Consider the following 18,889-nt stretch of genomic DNA (forward strand, 5'->3'; position numbering starts at 1 on the left):
TTAAGCAAGTAAATAATTTTTAAAAAATTTACAGGATAATTACCTGAAAATAAGAAAAAAAGAAGTAAAAAAACAAAGATACAAGAAAATGACCTCAAGAAAGTGCAAAAAATGAAATAAATTTAAATACATTATATATATTATCATAAATATAGTTTTTCCTTTTTTTTGTATACTGTCTAATAATCTCCCTGCAGCTAATTTTAAAGTCATTTCCTCTACACCTTTTAGGATTTTCTTTTTTTTTTTTTTTTTTTTTTTGCACTTTTCCATCAAGAGAAGTTGCTCATCTTTTTCCCATGTTTCCAAAAGAAATCAAACCAATTCTCTCAGGTTTCATAGGATTCGATGCTTGTGAAAGGCGTAAGATCACAGCACAACTAAAGTGATGTCAGTCCAGGTTCTAAAGGGTTAACACATGGAAAAGGCTTGTGGAATGGGATTTAAGAAATCTGTGATTCTGAGCCTCATCACTGTTTACAGCGAATCTTGATGAGGAAGTTATTCTGCTCGTCTGTAATACATAAAAACAGAAAGCACATCACTTACAGGCACACAAACACACAAAAACATAGTATCAGAAACCTGTTTCCACTTTATTCGGTCAAGACTGAATTTCTAGCCTCACAGTAATCCTCTGTGCTTAATTTGCCTGATATATTGTCAACAGCAGCATAATTCTGTCAATCAAAAAGCATTGTGCTAATACTGAGTATGCAGGCCTCAAATATAAAAGTGTTTGAATGAAAAACAATCAAAGGCCTTTACTTTGATAGTGGAATTATTTAAAATGCCAGTGGAGGGTTCCTGTTACTGAAACCTACATTTATAACATATTTTCTAAATATTTTTGTTTCTTTTTTGCAGAAAATTGGTATAAAAATGACAACGAGGACACAAGTTTTCTCAGTTTGATGAAGTTAACACCAAGAAAGGGACCCCAGCTGCAGTATGTAGTTTTAAAGATAAATGATACAAACACGCTTTGGCTTTTTTTTTCTTCTTTTACGAAGAATCAGATTAATAAGATCTGTCAACCTGCAGTTAACCCCACAGAGCCAGGCAACAGCAAAATATGATATTTTCTCACAGGTTTTGAAGTGATTAATATGTGGCTGCAAATACGGTCTAATAGCAATTCTCCATCTGAGCCAGATTTACTCTGCTGCACCGCAAGTCCATGCTGACTCAAACTTACAACACGAGATGAGACCTGATGCGACATTTGATGACCTCCGCTCACGTCCACATTGATAAATGCCCAAGTCTGCATGCAAATGACCGTATGACCAGTATTCTGTCGTACGTTCATCTATCATCATCTATGTATCCTCAGCACCCGCCTCAGGTAGCCAGATTTTAACAGTAACTTTTTGATCCATATAATCAGCAGATCACTGTAATTTCTTTCTGTTGTTGTTCAAAGATTCAATATGAGCTACCCAACCAACAAGGCATCACACTTCTAATATTTTTGCATTTATCTTCAATACTTTTAATGATTCTCTGATTCTCTTAATGATCTCTCTGTATTAAAAAAAATACTTAAGAACAACATATCCTTACTGTCTCTAAATTATTTTGAAAGTTATTAGCTTCCAGTGAATATTTTCTCCTAATATTCTTGCTTGTGAAGGACATACATTTTTCAACTTCCACCCTCATTTTAACTGGATTTATTTATTGTTACAAATTTCTGACTATATATTGTTTACCTCTGCTGGACGTGACGCTGTTAAATCATCCTCTAAAACAGCGTTTCCCAACCTTTTTCCTAATGGACCCCTTTTCTATAACAGTCATTTAATTATATGATATATATTAGGATATTTCATATTAATAACAGTACAGAAAAAAATTATAAACTACACAATTAACCCAAATAGAGGATACAATAAATGCAGGAAATGTATGTAAGTGAGAGATCACAATGAAATGAAATGACTGGATACTTCTTTCTTGTGAAAATAACCTCGGAGATGAGTTTCCTATATAATTCTCTGTATCATTTTTTTTTCAATTATACATACTTCATACAATAGAAATTATACTTTTTATACAATTTCAGCCTTTTCTTCTCCATGAACCTCATTCCATTAGCTCTTGTTTTAACTGCATATGTTCCTAATAAAGGAAGGGGCTAATTAGCAGAGTGAAAGCTCTTCAAGTATTACTTATTTTCAGGTCTTCACAATGCTCTTATTCTTTGTCTTACATAACAATCTAAACTTTGATAAATCTATTTTCATCTAGTTTTCATCATAGATATGGATGAGCAGCATACTGCCATATCTATGTGTATATGTTTTACATTTTCTTTGACCCCTTAAATTTAAAAACGCCTCAGGACCCCCTTTGGCAACCCCTTGTGAGGCTCAGGCCACCCAGGTAAAGAACCAGTGCTCTAAATCAAACTTTAATTTAACCTTCAGTCAGTGAGCTGCTACATTAAAACATCCCTTGCACGATATAATGTAACACATTGGAAAGAATTGTTCTTCACTATGATTACTTTTACTTTTAATGTCACTCTGACCGTCTGCAGGCTTCATGAACAAACTTTAGTTGGAGCTTTAGACCTCATGGTGAAAGATATACTATTATCAATAACAAGTAATGCAGCAATATGTAGAAAAATTAGATTAGTGATATCTTCTCATTCAAACTATCAGTTCATCTGAAATCTAAGCTCAGCAGTGGATGAACATCAGCAACAAAATGTATTTTAGCCACGAAAAAAGTGCACCTTCATAATAAAAAATCAACATCAGTTTAACTGTATGCTATATTGCAAACATTTTGACTGACTCCGTTAAAGGCTTCAGTTCCTGATTCTCGCCCTCATCAGGCCACCAGACTCCTTTGGCAAAACAGTAATTTAACCTCGCTGAACATGGGAGCTGCTGCTCTACTGCTGCCTTGATCAGTTAGTTTGTGTTTTAGTGTGACTTTGATGAATCCGTATTGACCTTTCAACGCCAAAGTCACACAATAACACACAAAATAACACACACGTAAAAAAGAGCAACTGTTTAAGGCAGCGGATGACCAGCAGCTCCTGTGTTCAGCGATTTTAAATCACCAATTTTTTAAATGGAGTCTGGCTTTGAAGAGATGATGTAACGGCTGCATTTTCCCATTGGACATCAGTCTGAAGTTGAGGTAAAGCTGTGAATATACACAGTCAATGAATAAGTACCTCATAAAACCCCACTTCAAAAATTCTGAACTATCCCTTCAACGCAATCCTCCAATCCATCATGGTGTAAAGAGAAGTCCAAACAGTAGGTCACAGAAGTGACCCGACAGCAGCAGAGACAGGGCTCTTCAGCCTCAACATCAGAGTTCACAATCCACTCAAACGCCGTAAGTAGTGTTTAAAAATATGTTTTAAAAATAATATACACACATACATACATACACAGATCAGGCATAAGCAGAAACAAAAAAGATTTTTCCAAAGATTTGGGAGATTATAATTATTTCAAAGAAATATTGTTACTAACCAAAAGATGAATAATGCAGCAGTATTAAAGAAAAAAAAGGTTAATTTAAAAAAAAAAAAACACCCTGGAACTGATGATAATGTACTGCCTCATCATAATAAGATATTGATCTCTTTTTTTATGGCAGACGTTTTGTATACAATTACAAAGATGTTGCTATTACAAGTGTTTCATTTTAGTGGGTTAACATTCATCCAGAGGGTTTTTAGCTACCTTATTTGTCCTTTTTATAGATTGTTTGTTCAGGTTTGACACTAGAAAAAAAAAATTCCATAAGAATGAAGAAACCTCAACTGTGTGGATTCAAATAGAAAACCACGTGTCTGTATGCACTCTTAAATGCCTTTCCAGTTCAAACACTCCAAAGAATCTCTGCCCACAGGTGTTGCAAAGGTATGGCTTCTGACCGTTGTGGGTTCTTCTCATGTGGGCCCACAAGCTGCTATTGCGCCCAAAATTTTTCCCACATATTTTGCAGGAGTATGGCCTCTCACCTGTGTGGGTTCTCATGTGGACTGTCAACTCACCGCTCTGTCTGTAAGATCTCCAACACATTTTGCAAGCATATGGCTTCTCACCTGTGTGGACGCTCACATGTCTCTGCAAAACTGACTGAAACTTAAAGTCTTTTCCACACGTGTCGCATATGTAAGACCGTTTTCCTGTGTGAGTATTTTGTTGAATCTCTAACAAGTTAGGGTTGTTTACATCGTCAGTGTGACTTCTGCTACTGTAATGTCTCCTCTGTGGTTCTGGCTCTGTATCTGTATGTATAGTTGATCCTGAGTCTTCATACATGCCTTCTGTCAGATTTTGGCTCTCGGGACTATAAGAGTTGTGAGAGAGGAACTGGTGCTCAGTTTTTGGCTCTGATACCAGAGAGTTTATAACTTGTATGTTGACAAGAGATTCTTTCTCTGCTACACTTAAAGTTGTATCACGACTCAGATACAGAGTCTGATCTTCACTATGGTCACTTTCCTCAAAACTAGGAGTAAATATAAATGTATCAGTCTCCTCCTTCAGAACAAGCTGCTCTCCCTCCTGACTGCTGCAGAGATCCTCCTGCTCCTCTTTAATCCGTGGAGGCTCTGGGTCCTCCTGGTCCAGATTTGAGTTCCTCTCCTGAGCACAGAGCTCCTGTTGGTCAGGGAGAACCTCCTTCTCCTGAAAGTCATGTTGCTGTGGGAGCTCTGGAGGAACAGAAAACAAAATGAATGGGACATGATGATTGAGATATAGACATTTTAGTTGAAAAATACAACTATATCTTTAAAACAGTAGAATCCTGCAGTTGGAAGAAATAATAATTCAACTTTTTTCCATGAAACATGTTTCCAGTGTAGCTATTGGCATGAAATGGTATTAAAACAACAGATAAAGAAAACATAACATTTCATCCCAATAAAAATGATGTGCAATAAAGTGGAATGACACAGGTAAAATTACTGAGGACACTTACTGAAGTCTACTTGGAGGACAAACCTTTGTTTGCATTGCCAGCTTCAAGATACTTACGGTACAATGACACTACAACAGGTGAGATTTTGCCCCAGTTTGTGAACTACAGTTCGTACTGTTGCGGGAAAAAATAGGACTTTTGTCTTGCCTGACCAAACTACAATCTCCCACTAATCTAAAAGCTTCACTGAAAGTTGTGTAACAACCTTAAAAACGCTATTAAAAGACAAGAACAAAGTGTGTGTCAAATAACATGGAAGAACAAACTATACTAATTGCAGTTTGCTGTCAGAGAGCTACATTAACCATATCTGCACTGTGATTTACACTTGATGTTTTATCTTGCTATTTGTATTTATTTCCTAGCGTGAAACGAGGCTGTGCTCAGAGGCAATAAAAGCAGAGCAGAAGCTGTAATGTTAGTTCAGCACAATTTTCAGAGCAAAGACACTGATTAAAACCCATTTAAGACTTTATGGAGGAAATCTTTGTTTTCCAGCTTTAAGATGCTTCCAGCAGAGGGAAACTGACCTCTTTCGGTGTTCAGGTGGGGTTTTGGCCCAGTCTTCCTCACGGACAGCTGCTGTGGGAGCTCTGGAGGAACAGAGAACAAAGAAATACTAAACTGTGATGGTGGAGAAAAACCGACATCTGAACACACAAATACAAGTAAATATTTTAAGCCAGTGTGGTCCTTTGTGAATTATATTTACCCGACAGTGTTTTAAAATCATTTAAGTTTTACAAACCTTTATTGTTTAACTTTGTTTCAGGTTTCCAGGCGTTTTCCAGCAGTCTGCGCTGACGGCTGAGCTCTTCTTCGTACTCGACGATGGTTCTTTTAAAAGCGCCGAATATTTCTTCAGCAGCAGCAGTTAGTCGTTCATTTACAAACTCTCTCAGATAATCCACTGAAGACATAGTTGCCTCACTAAACTCAGACGATTATATTCACCACGACAACTATATCGCCCCCCTGCTAGCTCAGTACGTGGACGCGGCTAACAATGCTAGCGCTTTTGTTGTTTACTTCCGCTGGTGTCACACTGTAAAGTTCCCCGGAGCTGTTCTTTCCGCTTTCAACCGAACTGCATTTTTATCTTATGTGTTTAACACATATTTTACAAAGAGAAAATCCTTAAAACAAATTTAAATCCAAATTTAATCGAAATTTCTATATAAAATCTTAATACAAAGCCTATGGTTTAACTCCTGGGGCCCACTTTAATATTACACACATTTGTATTGCTCAGTGCACAAAATGCACTTTTGCAAAACCAAGCTTTAAAAATATTACATGTTAATATGATTGAATACTTTCATTGAGTAAATTGTTTAAATAACATCACGAATCATAAATATCAAATATCCATACATTAAATAGCAGGTTTTTGACACAAGGCCACACTGACATGAATAAAACTTATTTATTCTTGTATTTTTTTGTTTGTTTGTTTATTTGCCTATTTTTTTTAGGTATAGTTGTTTAATTAACCCCATTTTTGTTTCTCTTTATTTCACTTGTGATTATTGGACTGTAATGTACAACGAAAACATTGTTAAAAATAAACACATCCTGGCTCTGATTGATTACTTTTTATGATTTGTTACAAAATGTCACAGAAATTGATGTTTACTGTCTCTACTGTCTAAAAAAAATCATGCAAAGTAGTGTTCAGCTTTATTGTTTTCATTTAACTTATTGTGAAGACATTAACACATAAAGCAACATTTTAATCTAAAATTCATGTTTCACAAAATCAATGCAATGCAATCAAGAATTTTGTAATATTTTTAACATATTTTATATTTTTATGAGTGCAGATAGAAACTCCATCGTTTTATTTTTATGGATCTCTACAGAATATTTCTTTCTGTTGTTCCACAATTACTCCGACTTTGCTGATGCTGATTTCTTGGCTTCTAAGAAATACATTTAGTGCATACTTTTTTTTAAATGACTTATTTCAGTTTTGGATCTGTTGTTTCACTCTGAGCGGAAACATATATTAATATAGTTTTATTTAATTCTCACAATGCTTCATCATACTCGACATGACATTATTGTTGTGCACAAGGTGAATAACATCCTGTTACCTCAGCTGGAAAAAAAAGTGAAAATGGTTAAAAAATAAAAGTTTTTTAAAAAATGGTTTAGTGTCATTCAAACTGTTTAAATGTTCACTCTGCTGGTAACTAAATGGCAGCATTTCATGCCAATAATAATGAAAGCTGCGTCAGACCAGAAGCAAATTAAAATGAAAGTAGAATTTGACATTCTTATCAGAGCTGAGCAGCAGTTACAGGGTGTGATATCTCAGCTAAAAGAACATGGTTACAGGGTGTGATATCTCAGTTAAAAAAACACGCTTTGAGTATTTGAAGCAGTCAATGCAAGGGACAGAGACATGGCAATTTGTTTTTCAAAGACTTTAGATACCAAGACAAATGGATGAGAAAATTGCTCTTGTTGAGAGTTTCCTGAGCTGCCATGTGTGTTCAGAGACTGTCAGAGATCCTGTGTCTCTGAGCTGCAACCACAGCTTCTGCTCAAGCTGCCTGCAACAATTCTGGGAACAAGCTCAAAACAAAAACTGTCCCATTTGTAAAAGAAAATCCTCGAAAGACGATCCTGGAGTGAATTATGCACTGAAGGAACTGGCTGACTCTTTTGGTGGGAGACAGAAAGATGGAACATCTGAGACAGAAACAGGAGAGAAGAAGGTGGAACAAACAGTCATTGAGCTGAAGGAGCAGCTGAGATCTGATTTAAAGTCTCTGCAGGACATGAGAGACAAATACAAACAAGTGAAAGAAACATATGATGAAGTGACTCAACACTCCAAGAAGCAGCTGCTGTCCACAGAGAGACAGATCAGAGCCGAGTTCAACAAGCTCCACCAGCTCCTGAGAGAGGAAGAGGAGTCCATGGTGGTAGCTCTGAAGGAGGAAGAGGAGCAGAAGGGGAAGACTCTGAGCAGAGAGATGAAGATGATTGAGGAGCAGATCTCCTCTCTGTCAGACAGCATCTGTGCTGTTGAAGAAGAGCTGCAGAAACACAACATGGAGTTCCTCAGCAGTTATAAAGACACTCAGAGCAGAGCCAGAGCACAGAGCTCACTGTCAGATCCACAGCTGCTCTCAGGAGTGCTGATAGATGTGGCCAAACACCTGGGCAACCTGTCCTTCAGGGTCTGGGACAAGATGAGGGACAAGGTCCACTTCAGTCCCGTCATTCTGGACCCAAACACTGCAAACTGCTGGCTCCATCTGTCTAATGATCTGACCAGTGTGAGACATGGAGATGCAAAGCAGCAGCTTCCCAACAATCCAGAGAGATGCACCAATTATTCTGGGCTCTGAGGGCTTCAGCTCAGGGACTCACAGTTGGGACGTGGAGGTAGGACACCATCCTTGCTGGAATATAGGTGTAGCGAAAGAGTCATTCAACAGGAAGGGAAAGAGATATGCCACACCGGACTGTGGAGTCTGGTGTTTGTGGCATGGTGACAAGATATACTCCAATGGAGATTTTAAGACTCTCACAGTCAGGAAGAGTCTGCAGAGGATCAGAGTCAAGCTGGACTATGACAGGGGGGAGGTGTCCTTCTACGACCCTGAAGACATGACTCACATCTACACTCACAGAGACACTTTCACTGAGAAACTCTTCCTATATTTCTTTATTGGAGAAGCTGGTGATGCAAAAAGTGCAGATCTCTCAGAGATCTCTATGATGTTCAAAGATGGTAGGGGTGTGTGTGTGTGTGTGTGTTAGGCTGACATACAGAGAGACTCAGTCTGATACTGTATAAATGACAAGCATTACTAATCAGTTTCTCTCTTTTTGCTCATTTACATCTTCTGCAGATTTTATTCAGTGACAAAAGCCACAGAAATGTTTTTATTAAATTAATGACTGTTTTTTCTGAAGGTTTATTATTTTGGGAACTTAATTTCTCTCAATGATCGTTTGTAATCAATGTTATTAACTGAGAAGTATAGTCACAATTAAAAAAACCAAACAAACTGAATTTTGAATACATTTCAGTTTTCACTTTGGGGGCTATCATTTAACTCTGAAGATACTCTTCAAACATTTTCAACATTCAACATTTCAGCATTATAGATTTAGTTTTAAAATGAGTAGTTTTGGACAATTTCGGTAATGCATAGTGCAACTGCTATTTTGTATAATACTGAGATAGAAGCACTCCATTTTAAGGTGGTGTACATGTTAAAAAATAATAAAATTCTTACATCATTTACTTATATTTTACTTTAATTAATTAATTGCATACAATATCATGATTACTTTTCACACTTAAGTACAGTTAACACTTTTAGACATTTACTCTATTCAAAGTGGTCAATTTGACTTAACTCATCTTCTGCTATATCTTTACTTTTACTCAAGTATGGCTTTCAGGTATTTCATCTACCACTTTGTGCATTAAATAAGGATATACGTGTATTTGGTTTATATAGGCTACATGTTGCTGCTTATTTGGCGCTCCTCTGACACACCCATCAAATGGGAGAAATGAGACCTTAAAGGCCGTTGCACTTTGTTTCGAGGAAACTGTCGTTTAACCTGCAAGTCAAAGCGAAACTGCAAACCGTTTCCAAATTGGACGCATCCTGTTGCGCACACGTGTTTTTAATAAAATGTTATCAGTTGAAAGCGGAAAGAAAAACCCTGACACTAACGCCGTCGGACCTTAAAAGTGTGACACCAGCGGAAGTAAACAAAACAAACGCTAGTAGCGCTAGCTACATACTTTCAAGGCGATTTTATAGTCATAGAGAAGATATTTATTTAATTTATAGTTTAACAACAATGTCACCAGTTGAGTATTTGAGGGAGTTTGTCAACGAGCGACTAACAGCTGCTGCTGAAGAAATATTCGGAGTTTTTGAAAAAACTGTGGTAGAGTATGAAGCAGAGCTCAGCCGTCAGCGCAGGCTGCTGGAAAACATCTGCAAACCCGGATTAACGTTACACGGCACAGGTGTGTAAAACGTATTTATTTTAATAACACAAAAGTATTAGATTTATAAATAATCATATTTGTTTTAAATACATTCACTGTAGTACAGCAATCATCTGTGCAATTACTGAAATGTGCAATAATCTTTCAGCTCTTGAATGTAAAGTTATATTTTACATGCTACACATTCTTATTGATCCTCTTTCTCATTAATATATCTGTTATACATTGTAGTATCACACACATTTTATATTTCTCATACTAGTTTTATACATTGCATTGTAGCATAAGGCAAGTAATTTCATATTTTTGCACATTTTACACATTATATATGTTTATAGTTTAAAATATTCATATAGTAGTGCTAATTGTTTCTTATTACTGTATTTCTATTTTATATATTTACACACTTTGCACACTCAGCAAATTTTATGAATGTATAATTTTTAAACATTCACATACCAGTATTAGTTATTGTCGTTATTACTGTGTTTGTGTTTTGTGTTTCATATTTTACACACCCTCAGCAAGTTATACATATTTATAGATTTTCAGTATTCACATACTATTGCTAATAGCTTTTAATATTACTGTATTTCTATTTTATATATATATAATGTGCTGTTACTTATTTCTGCTCTCTACAATTGTCTATACTTGACATTAGAGCGACTGTAAGGAACCACAATATTCCCCCAGGGATCTATTGAGTGTACTGTGCTAATTTTATCCTTTACTATCACAGTAGTATCCTATTCCTTTTGCTCTCTGTCCCTCCAGAGCTCCCACAGCAACATGTCTATCAGGAGGAGGAGGTTCTCCCTGACCAACCTGAGCTCTGTACTCAGGAGAGGAACTTCAGTCTGGACCAGGAGGACCCAGAACCTCCACAGATTAAAGAGGAGCAGGAGGAAGAGCAGCTTGAACTAAAGGAGGAGACTGATACCTTCATGTTTACATATGAGGAAAGTGGCCACAGTGAAGATCAGACACGGTACTTAAATCCTGATAAAACTCTAAGTGCAGCAGAGGAAAAGTCTGTAGTCAACATACCAGTTATCAGCTTTGTGCTATCAGAAGCACACAGTGACCAGCAGCTCCTCTCCCACAACTTTTATGTAGCTGAGAGCCAAAATCAGAAAACTGGCAAACATGGAGATTTGGGATCAACAAGAGACTCAGTGCCAGAACCACAGAAGAAAGATCACAAAAGCAGAATTCACTGTTCCAATGCAGACAACCCAAACTTGTCAGAGAGTCACTGTAATACTCACACAGATAAACAGTCTTTCAAATGTGACACGTGTGGAAAAGATTTCAAGTATAACTCACTATTGCAGAGACACATTAAAACCCACACAGGTGAGAAGCCGTACTCTTGCAACGTCTGTGGGAAAGGATTCAGTCGAACATCAACACTCAACATTCACATTAGAACCCACACAGTTGAGAGGCCATATTCTTGCAATACTTGTGGGAAAAGTTTCAGTCAGAAATCAGCACTCAACACTCACATAAAAGGCCACACGGGTGAGAGGCCATATTTATGCAACATCTGTGGGAAAGGATTCAGTCAGACATCAGCACTGAATATTCATATAAGAGGCCACACAGGTGAGAAACCGTACTTATGCAACACCTGCGGGAAAGATTTCAGACGTAACGATGAACTGAAACTCCACATGAGAATCCACACAGGCGAGAAACCGTTTACGTGCGAAACATGTGGGAGAGCTTTCAGAGTTAGCCGTGACTTGTTAGTCCACATGAGGAGAGCACACACCGGTGAGAAGCCGTACCTTTGCACGGTCTGCGGGAACAGATACTTTGATGTGTCGCAATTGACAAGGCATGTAAGATCGCACTCAGACACGTAGCCTTGTATTTGCAAATTATGTGGGAGAGGAATTAGTCTGTTGGTTCCCAAAGAAGAAAGAAGCTACATAATTGAAGCACTCATGGGAAAAGTTTTACTGTATTCTTGCATAAAAAAAAATCAATGTACACAGGAGAAACTATCGAGCTGAAACTTGTGGAGAAGTGTTCACGAACTGAATGAAATGCACTTTTGCAGTTTTGCAGTAGTTACATCTCTGTCACCGAATGCAAATGATTTAAATAAAGATGAGATGTCAGTGTTTTTGTGTAAAGTTTACATTCACTTGACTGTTATATTTCTGTTTACAGACTGTGTTTCTTTAAAACCATCATAATATCACAAATCAGAGTAAAAGTTTTACAGTAACGGCACAGTAGTGGCTACTAAAGTGTTAGTGTGTTGTTGATGGTTGTTGGTTTTGCCAAATATCTACTTAAGAAACATCTCTGCATCACATTTAGTTTAACCCTTTGAAACAAGGGTAGAAGGTGAGGAGCAACATAACAAGACATGGCCAAGAAATCAGTAAAGTGATAGAAAAAAAAAACTGATAAGACATAAAGAGAGAATGAAAAATAATTTAAAAGAAAAAGTAAATGACCCCAGAAAAAGGGCTTAATATTGAAAAACATACATGTAGACATTGTTTTTCTGTAACATTATTTGAAATATATAATTATAAAATCATTTTAAAAATTCTTGACATTTTTCCTTTTGAAAAAATAGTTCTCCTTTTTATAAAAACTAATTTTCAGGTCTTTTTCTTGTCACCTTTCGCTAGTTTCATGCAATGTGTTCAACATTTCTTGCCATGTTGCTTGCTGTCTTTTCACCAGTGTTTACAAAAGAAATCAAACCAATTTGCACAAGTTTCAGAGGGTGAAGCAGCTTATACCAGGCGTAAAAACACAGCACAAGAAAACTGATGTTAATCCAAGTTTCAGAGGGTTAAAGTTTAACAAGGACTTCAAATCCATTTACCTCAAGTAATATTTGATGCCTCTTTATAAGGCCTCACTCACATCATACACATTTGAAAAAGTCAGATTTTACATCTGAGAGCGACTGACATCACTTTTTATATTATATCTTATAAATTATGAACATGCCTTGTTTTTGCTATGTATACAGTATTACCTCAGTTATGTGCCAAATTGTGTCAACTTTTGGCCAAGCTTAATTGATTATCAAAATCATGTCAGCTCATTGTCTTTGTTTGGTTACTCACGGTTTGATGATCCAGGGTGTTTCAAGAGTTTTGTGATCTGCAGGATGTGAGGAGAGTTTCCAGGTTAGCTCTAAATACCCACTGACTCACTGTCGTATCAAAAAACAAACATTTCCCTAAAAAAAAACAGGGCTTCATAAAAGTTTAAGTCACTGTTATAATAAACCAGCCAACACACGGTGTCTTCCACATTCGACTCATTTCAGCACACCTGCCTTCAGTTAAAGCCTGTGAGGCGTCAGGTCAGGTGACTGTGCACCTGAGGTAGGAGCTTCCACTGCGTGCTGCCAAACTGTTTACATTTAAACCAAAATATATTATAAGAGCTTTCTAGAAAATGCTCTAAAACAGTATTGATGCTATGTACATATTAATGTCGTATGGTATCCTATATAACAAGCAGTTCTATACCTGGGGGCAAAATAACAAACAGTGCCTTAGCTAGTGTGGAAGAACTTAACACAGGTAAATAAAATGAATATGTAAAGGTTTACATCAGTCGTCTTTCCTTCACTTTTGCGCTCTGTAGTTCTTCATTTCTCGTTGATACTGAGTCTCCATGGTTGCCTCCTGTCTGGTCTTTGCATTAAACTACATGAGAGCTGTGAGAGAGGATCTGGTTCTTAATGTTTGTTTAGATATTATTATTATTAATGAAAAACAGTATTTGACAGTAACATGTTGCACATGCTCTGTAGATTGCGTCACCTCATATAAGGTGGAATGAATCACAAAGTACGTGACAATAAACAACCTAGAGAAATACTGCAGACAACAAAAGAAACAAAAACAAACAAAAAAAAGACTGAATGGCACGAATAAAACACAAGTGACTCAACACTTCTGGAGAGTTTATTAATTTAAGAGATTTACATTTGTAGGTGAGAGTTTCTCAGCTTTAACATCATTGTTGTCAAAGCAATGAAATTTCTGACTTGGATACAATTCCTTAACAAATGTTAATTTTTGATACCTGGGGCATAATTGACATTGAAGACATACATTTTAAAAATAAATAAATAAAACATACATATAACTAGGCAAAGTAGTAGTAAATTACAGCAAAATGACTAATATAAATATGAACAATATTTTTTATACATTATTGAAAACAATATTAGTTTTGCTATAATGTACGTTAAAAAGCCTCTGAGATTATCACACATTCAAAAGGCAAAAACGTGCAATTAAAAAACAGTTCTGCAAAAGCGTTGTGAGTGAGAAAAGTGTGTGTGTGTGTGTGTGTGTGTGTGTGTGTGTTGGGGGTCCTGCATTGAAAGCATTACTTAAGTAAAAGTATGTTCTCTCATTCAGAATTTTGCATTTATGAACCAAAAGTAAAAGTACTGAATGCTGAACATTTTAAATTAATTTCATAGATACAAAATAATTAAATGAATAAATTTAAAAAAGCAGCAATTCCTTGTATTTTCATGAAAATAACGTGCTAAAAAAAGTGCTTATCAAAATATTTGAAAAGTAATCTTATGATCAACTGATTACTCGTTCCAGCTGCACTTGTACTTTTGAATATTGATTTATGTGCAAAGATCTTAATTTGTAAAATAACTAGTAACTAAAGTTATCAATAGTTATAGTGGAGCAGAAAGTGATTAAAATACTCAAGAGAAGTAAAAGTACCTCAAATCTGTACTTAAATACAGTATTTGAGTAAATGTACTTAGTTACATTCCACCACTGGCTATAGAGGCACTGCAGCAGTGTGACAGCTTTCTTTTGCAGAGAGGAGAGCGAGAAAGCAAAGCTGGTGCCAGTGTATCAATACAGTGGAACATTAGTATTGAAACGGTTAAAAAAATTCAAAATTGACGAGCATGTTTGCATGACCACAATAATCCGATAACTGGGAATAATCAGGTAATGATAATAATCTGATGTGACGTGTTTACATCAACAGCAATATGACTAATACAGTAACATTAAGTGAAAAGCAGGTTAATCTCTCTGACCTTGATGGCATTGTTTGTGCTGTACTACTTTATCATTACATTATGATACTGTAACTTTCTTTTTTTATTATTTAAAAAATCTGTGAAAAATATCCAGAGACTGTATTGAATAATAGCTTTGTAGGGAACCCCACTTGTCAAGCCCCTTAAGGGTTTTCTGAGTTACCCCATTATGTCTCCTTTTCTTAAAATGTTCAGCACTGTAGTTTTTAATGTGCTAAATAAATCAAATCAACTGTGTTCTCTTATTATTGGAACATGTTTTGAATACATGTACAAAGATGTTGCTATTATATATACTCTTCTAGATGTTGGTTTGTCCTTTAAATGGATTTGTTTTGGTATGAGATTTAAGAAAAATATTACCTAACATGTTTTTGCACAGGTGTTGCTGTTATGGCTTCTCACCTGTATGGACATTTCTATGATTCCTCAGTTGTGATGTCCAACTGAATCTTTCCCCACATATTTTACAAGTGTACGGCTTCTCACCTGTGTGGACTCTTAAATGAGCGTTCAAATGTTTTGTTCGACTGAAACTTTTGCCACAGGTGTTGCAGGGATACGGTTTTTCACCCGTGTGAACTGTTAAATGAGCGTTCAGTAGTGACGGCCGACTGAATCTTTTCCCACAGGTTTCACAGGAATGTGGTCTCTCGCCTGTGTGAACTGTCGAATGAGCGTTCAATAGTGACGTCCGACTAAATCTCTTCCCACAGGTGTTGCAAGAATACGGTTTCTCACCTGTGTGTATTCTTATGTGAGCGCTCAGTGTTGACGTCTGACTGAATGTTTTGCCACAGGTGTCGCAGGAATATGGCTTCTGACCCGTGTGAGTTCTCATATGAGCGTTCAGTATTGAAGTCCGGCTAAATCTTTTCCCACACGTGTTGCAAGAATGTGGCTTCTCACCTGTGTGTATTATCATGTGTCTCTGCAAAAATGACTTATACTTAAAAGCTTTCTCACATACGTCACATTTGAATGAAGTTTTAACCTCAGAAATACAGTCCGTTGTTGTCACAGTAGGGTTGTATAGACTGTTAGTATGACTGTTGCTTTTGTGAGGTTGATTCTGTTGTTTTGGTTCTGCATTTCCAGTCGATTCTGAGTCACCGTGCTTGCCTCCGCTCTGATATTGGCTCTCAGATACATGAGAGTTGTGAGAGAGGAGCTGCTGGTCATTGCTTGGTTGTTGTAACACAGAGCTAACAACTGAAATGTAGCTTAAATGCTTTTCCGCAACCGCGCTCTGATTTGTATTGATACTGAAGTTCAGAGTTTCATCCTCACTGTGGTGATTTTCCTCGTAATCAGTCTCCTCCTCAAGGTCGAGCAGCTCCCCCTGCTCCTCTTTAATCTGTGGATGCTCTGGCTGCTCTTGGTCCAGACTGGAGTTCCTCCCCTGAACACAGAGCTGCTGGTCAGCGAGAGCCTTCTCCTCTTCCTTACAGACTGTATATTGCTGTGGGAGCTCTGAAGGGTCAGAGAACAAAAGCAACAGGATGCTGTGACTGTAACGAATAAAATGCAAACATGTGAGCCAAAAAGTACCAGTATAAGGGCGTTTCTCATACCCAAGAGTCCAAAGATGGGACTTGTGTTCTTGGAGGACAAACTCTCGAGTTCATGAGCACAAAGATTGCTGTTGACACTTTGAGACGATGCGTTCTTACAGGTAAAACCAAAAGCAGAGAGGCCGCCTGCAGTGCTCCAACTACGCTTTATTCAGTGGTGGAACAAGTACCACTTACTTTTACGCAAGTACTGAGGCACTTTTACTTATGTTTGCTACTTTATACTTCTACTTCACTACAATCCAGAGTACTCTTTTACTGCAATACATACTTGTTAACTTTTGTTTCTTTGCAGATTCTGATTATTAATACAAATTCTGATCAAATGATGATGTATTGTTGTTATATATGGGTAAAAACTACCCAGATGTTCTGAAATGGGACACATGGCCGAGGTGGGCCTGATTAAAAAATAACAATTAAAAAAATCCACCTGAAAGAAATAAATGAATTAATCCACTGGTGTCAGGACAACAACCTAGTCCCAAACATCAGCAAAACTAAGCTAATGATAGTGAACTTTAGGAAGACACAGGAGAGAACTATGACCCTCTTATTATCAGCGGGTTCTTAGTGGAGAGGGTGGACAGTTTTAACCCTTTGAAACCTGGAGCGACATCACTTTTCTTGTGCTGCAATTTTTATTCTCCATGTGCAATTGATGTCAATATTTATTAACTGCTGAGCTACTTAGTTTTTTTTTTGTACTATTTACATTGTTCTTTCCGCTTGTTTATCTTGTACACATCTTGCTGCTGTAACACTGCAAATTTCCCCACTGTGGGACGAACAGATAATCTTAAAAACACAAGATCACAATGGCGGACAAGAACGCAGATTGAAAAAAGCCTACACTTAAAAAATGATTATAAATACATACATATATAATATGTTTTGTGTTTTTAAAACCATCAGGTTCCACATACCTATCCTGTGTATCTTTATTTCAGGTTTCCAAATGACTTCCAGCAGCCTGCGCTGACGGTTAATCTCCTCTTCGTACTCGAAGATAGTTTGTTTAAAAACTCCGAATATTTCTTCAGCAGCAACAGTTAGTCGCTCGTTGACAAACTCTCTCAAATACTCAACTGAGGACATTGTTTCTTATTTACAAATTAAACTGTGAGCTGCACGGCGGATTCAGTGTCTTCCTGCAGCTGATCCATTACGTGCATGCAGCGAAAGCTACTGGCTTTGTTTACTTCCGCTGGTGTCACATTCTTATGTTCCGACAGCGGACGTGCGGGAGCTTTTCTTTCCGTTTTAAACTGATGGCATTTTTATTAAAAAAAAATATCTACTTCACTCCATTCCACGATGAAATATGACCCTTTTTTATTAAAAACTTTTAAATGACAGCAGTGTTTTTGTTACTTTGAAAATAATGTCTCACCTGTATACAGATTATTTAAGTAGAAATACCACAGTGCAATTCAAACTGTATTCAAAATATCAGTTCAGTAATAGTATATGGAAGTATCATTAGCAAATAGATTTGAAGAAAAATACACTACATTAATCAATATGAAGACTGGCCCTTGTCAGTGCTATATTATAAGATATTTTATTTAATCACTGATGCAATAATGTGCAACATTTGCATGTAGGCCAGAGTCAAAGGAAAGCACCTTGGTAAAGGAGTGGTTAATAAAAGTAGCCATAAAACATTAAATATTATTGTATTTCAAATGTTACAAGTACAAAATTAATATCAGAAAAAAAAAGAATCTAAAGTAAGAAATGTGAAAATGCATTTTTGTTGCTTTCTTTCTTTCATTTTGCATCATATTCTTATTAGAGTCATTGGAGGATGTGTACCTGCAGAACTAATCTGCATCTTCATATCCAAACATTAACAGAATTTCCTTATAGATTACGTATCGTTTTTATCGTTGTATCAGTTTTCATTATTTGTTATAATTGTGCATGAAGGAGGTTATAGTTATATAAATGTCATATCTCACACATCCACAGAGTGCTAACTGGTTTTTGATCTACAGACGTAAACTTCAAGGTTATTCACCAATTCCAAGCCTTTCTGGCACCAGCAGAGGACACATCATTTATAGACAGGTTGTTGATTATTTGATCATGTTTGAACCTCCCAATAATGTTACTGGCTATGGAGTTTATAATTGGCAAGAAAACACGAGAAGACGCTTTAAAGTTTTTTTGTTTACATGAAGACTTTACAGGTTTACAGAAAAAACAAAACAAAAAAAACAATATCTAACTATAACATAACACACCATACAAATTAAATTAGTAACCTCTATT

General features: G+C 36.7%; 3 protein-coding genes and 1 pseudogene across 3 annotated transcripts; 2 read left to right on the forward strand and 2 right to left on the reverse strand.

Moving 5' to 3' along the window:
* Positions 1 to 470: 470 nt before the first annotated feature.
* LOC121944702 (zinc finger protein 836-like) lies at positions 471 to 5,967 on the reverse strand. Its single transcript, XM_042488591.1, has 4 exons — positions 5,717 to 5,967; positions 5,499 to 5,561; positions 4,085 to 4,699; positions 471 to 514 (listed from the first exon to the last, which is right to left on the reverse strand). Exons 1-4 carry the CDS (start codon positions 5,886 to 5,888, stop codon positions 471 to 473), a joined length of 894 nt encoding a protein of 297 aa, XP_042344525.1. The 5' UTR covers positions 5,889 to 5,967.
* Positions 5,968 to 7,360: 1,393 nt separating this feature from the next.
* LOC121944272 lies at positions 7,361 to 8,991 on the forward strand (annotated as a pseudogene).
* A 729-nt stretch (positions 8,992 to 9,720) lies between these two features.
* Positions 9,721 to 12,096, forward strand: LOC121944275 (zinc finger protein 239-like). The gene is made up of 2 exons (XM_042488014.1): positions 9,721 to 9,979; positions 10,739 to 12,096. Exons 1-2 carry the CDS (start codon positions 9,808 to 9,810, stop codon positions 11,833 to 11,835), a joined length of 1,269 nt encoding a protein of 422 aa, XP_042343948.1. The 5' UTR covers positions 9,721 to 9,807; the 3' UTR covers positions 11,836 to 12,096.
* Positions 12,097 to 14,710: 2,614 nt separating this feature from the next.
* LOC121944276 (zinc finger protein 836-like) lies at positions 14,711 to 17,783 on the reverse strand. The gene is made up of 2 exons (XM_042488015.1): positions 17,539 to 17,783; positions 14,711 to 16,511 (listed from the first exon to the last, which is right to left on the reverse strand). Exons 1-2 carry the CDS (start codon positions 17,708 to 17,710, stop codon positions 15,430 to 15,432), a joined length of 1,254 nt encoding a protein of 417 aa, XP_042343949.1. The 5' UTR covers positions 17,711 to 17,783; the 3' UTR covers positions 14,711 to 15,429.
* Between the last annotated feature and the right edge of the window lie 1,106 nt (positions 17,784 to 18,889).

The sequence above is a fragment of the Plectropomus leopardus genome, chromosome 6, assembly GCF_008729295.1.
Source record: "Plectropomus leopardus isolate mb chromosome 6, YSFRI_Pleo_2.0, whole genome shotgun sequence".
Classification (NCBI taxonomy): Eukaryota; Metazoa; Chordata; class Actinopteri; order Perciformes; family Serranidae; genus Plectropomus; species Plectropomus leopardus.

Coding starts and splice junctions, on each gene's coding strand:
- LOC121944702 (XM_042488591.1), bottom strand. CDS start 5,888: ATGTCTTCAGTGGATTATCTGAGAGAGTTTGTAAATGAACGACTAACT. Junction 5,562..5,716: donor AACAAAGTTAAACAATAAAG/GTTTGTAAAACT, acceptor CTGTTCCTCCAG/AGCTCCCACAGCAGCTGTCC. Junction 4,700..5,498: donor CCACCTGAACACCGAAAGAG/GTCAGTTTCCCT, acceptor CTGTTCCTCCAG/AGCTCCCACAGCAACATGAC.
- LOC121944276 (XM_042488015.1), bottom strand. CDS start 17,710: ATGTCCTCAGTTGAGTATTTGAGAGAGTTTGTCAACGAGCGACTAACT. Junction 16,512..17,538: donor AATAAAGATACACAGGATAG/GTATGTGGAACC, acceptor CTGACCCTTCAG/AGCTCCCACAGCAATATACA.
- LOC121944275 (XM_042488014.1), top strand. CDS start 9,808: ATGTCACCAGTTGAGTATTTGAGGGAGTTTGTCAACGAGCGACTAACA. Junction 9,980..10,738: donor ATTAACGTTACACGGCACAG/GTGTGTAAAACG, acceptor CTGTCCCTCCAG/AGCTCCCACAGCAACATGTC.